Source organism: Oncorhynchus gorbuscha, linkage group LG26, assembly GCF_021184085.1.
Source record: "Oncorhynchus gorbuscha isolate QuinsamMale2020 ecotype Even-year linkage group LG26, OgorEven_v1.0, whole genome shotgun sequence".
NCBI lineage: Eukaryota > Metazoa > Chordata > Actinopteri > Salmoniformes > Salmonidae > Oncorhynchus > Oncorhynchus gorbuscha.
Genome location: NC_060198.1, coordinates 23,764,592 through 23,771,186, shown reverse-complemented (window position 1 = coordinate 23,771,186; position 6,595 = coordinate 23,764,592). Strand labels below are relative to the sequence as shown.

At 41.6% G+C, this 6,595-nt stretch overlaps 1 protein-coding gene across 1 annotated transcript; it reads right to left on the bottom strand.

Moving 5' to 3' along the window:
• Positions 1–786: 786 nt before the first annotated feature.
• On the bottom strand, positions 787–5,271 carry LOC124016028. Its single transcript, XM_046331546.1, has 5 exons — positions 5,108–5,271; positions 4,624–4,760; positions 3,952–4,083; positions 2,262–2,399; positions 787–2,132 (listed from the first exon to the last, which is right to left on the bottom strand). The coding sequence occupies exons 1-5, from the start codon at positions 5,121–5,123 to the stop codon at positions 1,938–1,940; spliced, it is 618 nt and encodes a 205-aa protein (XP_046187502.1). The 5' UTR covers positions 5,124–5,271; the 3' UTR covers positions 787–1,937.
• Positions 5,272–6,595: the final 1,324 nt, after the last annotated feature.

Here is a 6,595-nt window from a genome sequence, read left to right as displayed (position 1 = left end):
TGAATTCAAGTATGCTCCCTCTAACTCTCTTTTTCCCGCTCCCAGAGGACCTGAGCCCTAGGATCATGCTTCAGGACTACCTGGCCTGATGACTCTTGGCTGTCCCCAGTCTACCTGGTCGTACTGCTGCTCCAGTTTCAACTGTTCTGCCTGCGGATAGGGAACCCTGACCTGTTCGCTTCCTCTTTAATTCCCAATGAAATTGCCTGCATCAGTTGCGAAAAAGGGGTTGTGATGGTGGTGCAAATGAGGATGTGTTCAACCCTCAGTTCCGAAGCTTCTTTACTTTGTTTGCTTTGTTGTATTTAAAAATGTGCTTTGTAGCCTTGTTTCAAGTTTAACCAGGATCGGATCCACTCATTTCTTCCTTTGGACTACACATCTGTTGGTCTAAGCTGTTTCGTCATGACCTTTCTCTGCTGGAGATCTGTTAGCGGATTGGATTTGCATGTTTTTTTGCATACATACTTCATTTGTTTGAATGTGATTTATACCGTGTTGATTTGTGGTCAGTTTAGTTGAAGACTACTGAGATTTGATACTATTTATGGTTGTATAGTAAAAGAGTTTGATATTTTGATTGAGGCTGGGTTTAAGCTACACTTTTATGAACGGACAAACATTGCGTGACTAAGGTCACTTGAGTTCACTGAACTCCTTTACCAGGCTGGACTCTTTTAGGCCCGAGGTACAGGACCTTTCTGGAGGAACCAGAGCTCATTGTTTGTTGTGTGTGATCATTTATGTTGGTAATACAACCAATACAAAAGAACAGTTGTTTTGAAGTTATTTCCAATGTTTTTAATGGTTAATGAAAAGTGTATGTCCATCCTTTTCCATGTGTCCTTTGTATTGGTGTAGACTTGACGGACCAGACGGGACTCGTTCCCTCACAAAACAAAAAGGAGAAAGCAATATTTTCTCTGGTCGGCACAACCTAACTGGCACCCCTACAAACAATAACCTCAAGTCAAAACCGTGACAACATGCCTTCAAGGCAACTCGGCCGCTCGTCTAAAACCCTTCCTCACTGTTTGTTCTATACATGTCTCCCGACTTCCTACTATCCTGTAAAAAAATATATAATAAATAAATAAATCAAAGGGAAGGAGATCGGAGCTGCTGGTATATAACATTTGTTTTACCTCTCTGCAAAACCACATACAATACAAATCTTTTGACACCCACCAGAAAATTATTCTAGGGATGACTGTATCAATCAATACAAAACACATACAATATAAATACATTAAATAAATAGACATGAATACGCAAAATAAATTAAAATACACAAACAAATATCTCAGTACTTCATAAATATAAATATATATTTTAAGTATAAATAAGTATCTAAGAGCCTCAACAGACAAATCAAACAGTGGACATGGTTTATCTCACATCCGAGTTAGAGGGAGTGCAGGCGGGGACTTGCCACTATCTGGCAGCTATCAGTGTTGCTTTATCTCAAGGAAAACCTGAGACAGCAATCAGAGGTGTCGTAGACTAGCAGGACAAGCTAAGAACAAAACCCTCATGGGGAGAAAGAGATGAAGAAACGCAGGTACTCAGTCCTTCAGTTGCTATTGTACCAATTGATGGGGAACAGATCGAACAAGGCCAGCTACCTGCAGTTAAAGGATGAGGACCAGATCTTGGCAGATAGGGGATGGCACCAAAACCAAAACCAATTGTGTACCGTCCCTCTCTCTCAGATAAAGTGCTCCACTTGCTTCATGTTTTCGAATGTCCCGTTTGACCTTGATTGACAGAATAAATAGAAAGACTGAAGCAGGCTCGAATGACGCAGCTGCCTGAGAAGTCCAATAGGCTTCTGGCACGGACGACCCCACTCCGGTCCTCCATCCATGTCTGCACAGGTTTTGCTGCCGCTGTAGAGTGCAGCCCAGCCCCTTTGTCCTGGCCTGAAAAGGAGTAGTTCAGCCACTCTGTCCTGGCCTGGAAGTCAAGTGTTCGACATTGCGCAGGCTGCGTTTTAGGTTCTGTGTGAAGTCACGGAGCTGCAACAGGATAAAATGAGTGGCAACCTGAACCTCGTAGTCCCCTGGGAGGCGTGAGGCCAGTCCCGAGGCCTCGTACTGGGCCACACTGCTCATCTGGCCCGGCTCCTGCATCTGAACAACACAAAAACACACACATACAGGAGGTTATCAACCTAAACGAACATCTCAAGCGTGACGATATGAGTGTAGGACCTCTGTGATCTTGCTATTACTCAGGGAGTTTGTGCGTGTCAGTCTCACCTTGTTGACCTGGGCCAGCAGGTCTCTGATGTCAGCCAGGAGTCCTGTCACCTTTTCAGTGGTCACACGCTCCTTCAGCACACCCAGCACATCCTGATACAGCTGCAGCCCCGCAGACATACTGCTCAGACACACCTCCTGTAGGCAGAAGCACACAGCTGGTCAGTCAACTAAAATGGACCATGGCCAGTATGCTAGGACACAACGCAATAAGGAATCGTATCAGAACTATTCATGTCAGCTTTATTATTCTACCTGCAACATTCTGGAGAACCGTAGCAGTTTCCCCCTCTCTCTCACACACACACACACACACACACACACACACACACACACACACACACACACACACACACACACACACACACACACACACACACACACACACACACACACACACACACACACACACACACACACACACACACGTGGAGGCTCCTCAGAGGAGGAAGGGAAGGACCATCCTCCTCAGTGAGTTTCATAAAAATACAAAAGTTGTATTGTGAAACATTAAAAAATGTATTATTTTTAGATAACTATACAAAATATATTCACGTAACCAAATAATTGATTAAAGCGCACTGTTTAGCAATGGTCTACAGTGGTGTTAGGTTCTAAGTAAACAGAGTAAAAACAACAGACAACTAGGAAAAGCTCAAACTAAGTTTATTCACCCAATGGGTCAGACAGCTGAAAAGACAAAGACATATTCCCACCAGCACAAGTATTTACACCACAATTTAGGCAGTCTCCTCCTTTTCTCTAAACATGACATATTTGTTGCTTGGCGGGAAGTTAAGTGACGTGTGCAATAAACTGTTCCTTCTCCCTTCATGTGACCTGACCTCGGCCCCCCATTCCTCACTAATCCACAGCTATCCACCCTTATCAGTGACCTCAACCATGTGATTGCCTTTTCCCTCACTTAGTAACTCTCCAAGCCCATCGCTCACCCTTAATTGACTCCACCATATACATTCCTCCTACATTAACTTCTGGTGTAACAAGTATTTCAAATTACAACCCAACAGCCTCAACAGCACTTTGTAGGGTAGCACCATGGTGTAGCTGGAGGACAGCTAGTTTCCATCTTTTTCTGGCTACATTGACTTCAATACAAAACCTAGGAGGGTCACGGTTCTCACCCCATTCCATAGGCTTACACATTAATTATGACAACTTCCTCCTACCTATCAGAGCTCCTGCAGTATGAACTGACATGTTGTCCATCCAATCAAAGGATCAGAGATTGAATCTAGTACTGAACGCATAACCTACAGCTAGCTGCCACGGCAGTGTATAAAATGTGGTGAGTAGTCGACTCAGAGAAAGACAATAGCTGGACAGTTTTGAACAAATCAATTTCTTCAAAAATGAAGGCGAGGCAAGAGAGCGAGAGAGCCATATTTCGTTGTATTTTTTTTCTCACTTTTACTTGCTTAGCTAGCAAGGCAGATCTCGACCTGTGCAACTACGTTGTATAGGTTGTAGCAACATCATGATGGGTAAAGGGAGAAAATGTATCATGTAGTAGTCTCAACCTATCGATGTGACATTGAGCTGGGTGAATGGAATTGGAATGACAGTCATCCAATACACTGTAATAGAAATAAGGCCATGCTCAATTTTAAAAAAAGATTGTCCTCCCCTATCTTAAACGGCAGTGTCCGGCACTGACACACACACTCACCAGGGTGAAGTCGATTTGGTTTAGGGGTCTGCAGACAGTCTTTAGTTCTGGTGCTGCGGGGATGCCCAGGGAGGTCACCATGGACTGGTACGGTATGTTCCTAGACTGGCTGGACGGGTCAAGGGTCAGGCCCTAGGAGAAGAGGAGTGGAGTGGTTATAGAGATGGAGCCAATGTAATGCATACATGTATGTCTATGGGTTGACTGCAGATCAAGCAGAGAGAAGTTGGGGTTAGTGCACTTTTGGAATCTGTGTTGTTAGTGGTCATGACAGGTTGTAAAACCAAACCACACCAAGTTTAAAAATGCACAAAGAGATGCATTTGTTTTGCAATTTAACTAAACCTACAGTATATTTTCCTAAATGTGCCTGCAGTTACACGGTATGATTGCATTTACTAAATTTAGCAGCAGCTAAATGCGATATTGATCTTTGTTAGATACATGCTTGTGCATTCTTCAGCGCAAATATGTCCTGTCGTGTGCTAGGGTTTGTTTTATGCAAAAACAACACAATGTTTACATGTTCTAACGGTCAAAGTGATTTCAACTCAAATCGAGCATTAAAGACCATGCAAAGCTACGTAATTTTACCCATACAAGTTTGCGATTAAATTACATACAGTAAAGACCACGTAAGAATAGGGCATCGTCGCCGTCCAACAGACTTACCGTGATTTTGACACTAGACCCGTGAACCATGGGTATGTTGCCTAATATTTTTTCGACCAAACTCCTTGCGTCCATTGACCTCTCTGGAAGGTGTGCGGACCGGACCAGAAAAGCTAAACTGCAGAGCAGACCTACAACTTGGAGAAAGGAAAAACAGCTGCAGAACGACTCTATGACGATACGGATTCTGAACAAGTTGAACTGAGATACAGCCAGTGCCTCCGCAGAACATTATGCAAGAAAGGGGCGCGTGTCAAATGTAGTGCATTGAGGTACGCAGTAGCCATGCACAATAAAATGCCTGGAGACAACCACTCAAAATATGTCCAAGCTATTATGACTTTCCTCAGACAATTTTGTTTTTAACAAAATATTGTTTCCAATTTTTTTTTTAAAGAAAGTTGCATCGAGAAGAAAAAATACACAAATTAGTAGTGTCCTAGTCAAATGTATTTATAAATATATCATATAAAATATCACTTACTTTTGAGAGTGTTCATTCCGTGTCAGTATGGCTAGTCTATTTTGCTAAATATGTAGGATTCTTTCTTATCTCCCATTTGAGGGAGACTTGAAGTATTTATATGATTCAAGTATATTTCATGGGAATTTCCACTGAAGGGTGATTGTACTGGAGGGTCATTGTAAACCTGCAATAGTGAGTGACTAATAATTTGGGCTCTATTCAATCTGATTTGCGGAAGTCCAGGTTTACAGCGTGGTTGAAATGTAAAGGCAATGTTCCCGCTTTAGCAGAGACTGAATTCATGATAAACGCTACACATGTAGTAGGCTCAAACGGAAATGAGGCTACCTTTACATTTCTATCGCGGAATCTGTAACTCTTCAGTTTTACATATTGAATAAAGCCCTTAAGAGATAGAAATGCTACATCCTGATGACCTTGTGATAGCTTGGCATGCATTCAAAAATCAGAACATGAGCAAATATATAATGCATGTGATTGAAACTGCGCTTATGATTTTTTTTTAAAGACAACCAGCCTTATTAGGCTTTCAATACAGAAACTATATATAGGCTACGCCTAATTGTTGTATTCTGCTGTTTTATATCTATTATAAAGTATTATTTGTATTTTATTAGGCCAATATTTTATTTCTTATAGCTTCTTGTAAAGCACTTTGAGCTGCACATTATGAATCAAATAAACGAAACAAAGCTATTAATTGCCTAATATTGATTGGATCCATTCTGCACTCTCCACCCACTCTGTCCTACCCTGTGATCCTTCACCTTTCCACCTGGCTGTCACTGTCTGGACTCTGTCACTCCTGCCATACTGGACTCCCTAATGTTTAACTTTATGTGTTCTAACCCCATGTATTAAACAACATTTGATCTGTAAAGTGTGTTGAGACTTATGAAATGCACTTTAAATAGGCCTAGCTGGTGACTTGACTTGATTAACAGGTCTATACGTCTTATAATTTTACACTTTAATTTACATTTGTGGATGGGAAATTAGTTCCAGCCTATAATTCAGAAAAAAATCATATTATTATTATTATTCTTCTTTTTTATTCAATAGCCTGAAGTGAACGGTCACGCTTCGGACAATAGGCTGTGATTGAAAATAGCTATATGCGCTCTACAAAACAGTCGCACATCCAAAAACAATGCAGGGGACGTTCGCGCGTGCAGCTGTGTTGACATCATGGCAAGCCCAAGACGGAAACAACCTTATGGCATTTTCAGTGACGTGAATGTAGGGCTATATTACCCAGAAAAATAAATCATGTACATCATTTCACAACTCTAGTTGTAACAATTCGACATGTTATGTATGCTAGTCTCTGAGCAGGCATATACTTAGGAAATAAGGTTGGGTTACCTAATGCTTAGTTCCTATTTTATTTCCTCAGAACAATTGAAGACTAATATCCCCGTTTGTAAAATCCTTATTTGCGCAAGTAAATTAGTCTTACTTCAGGATTTGGCCATTGCGCAATGA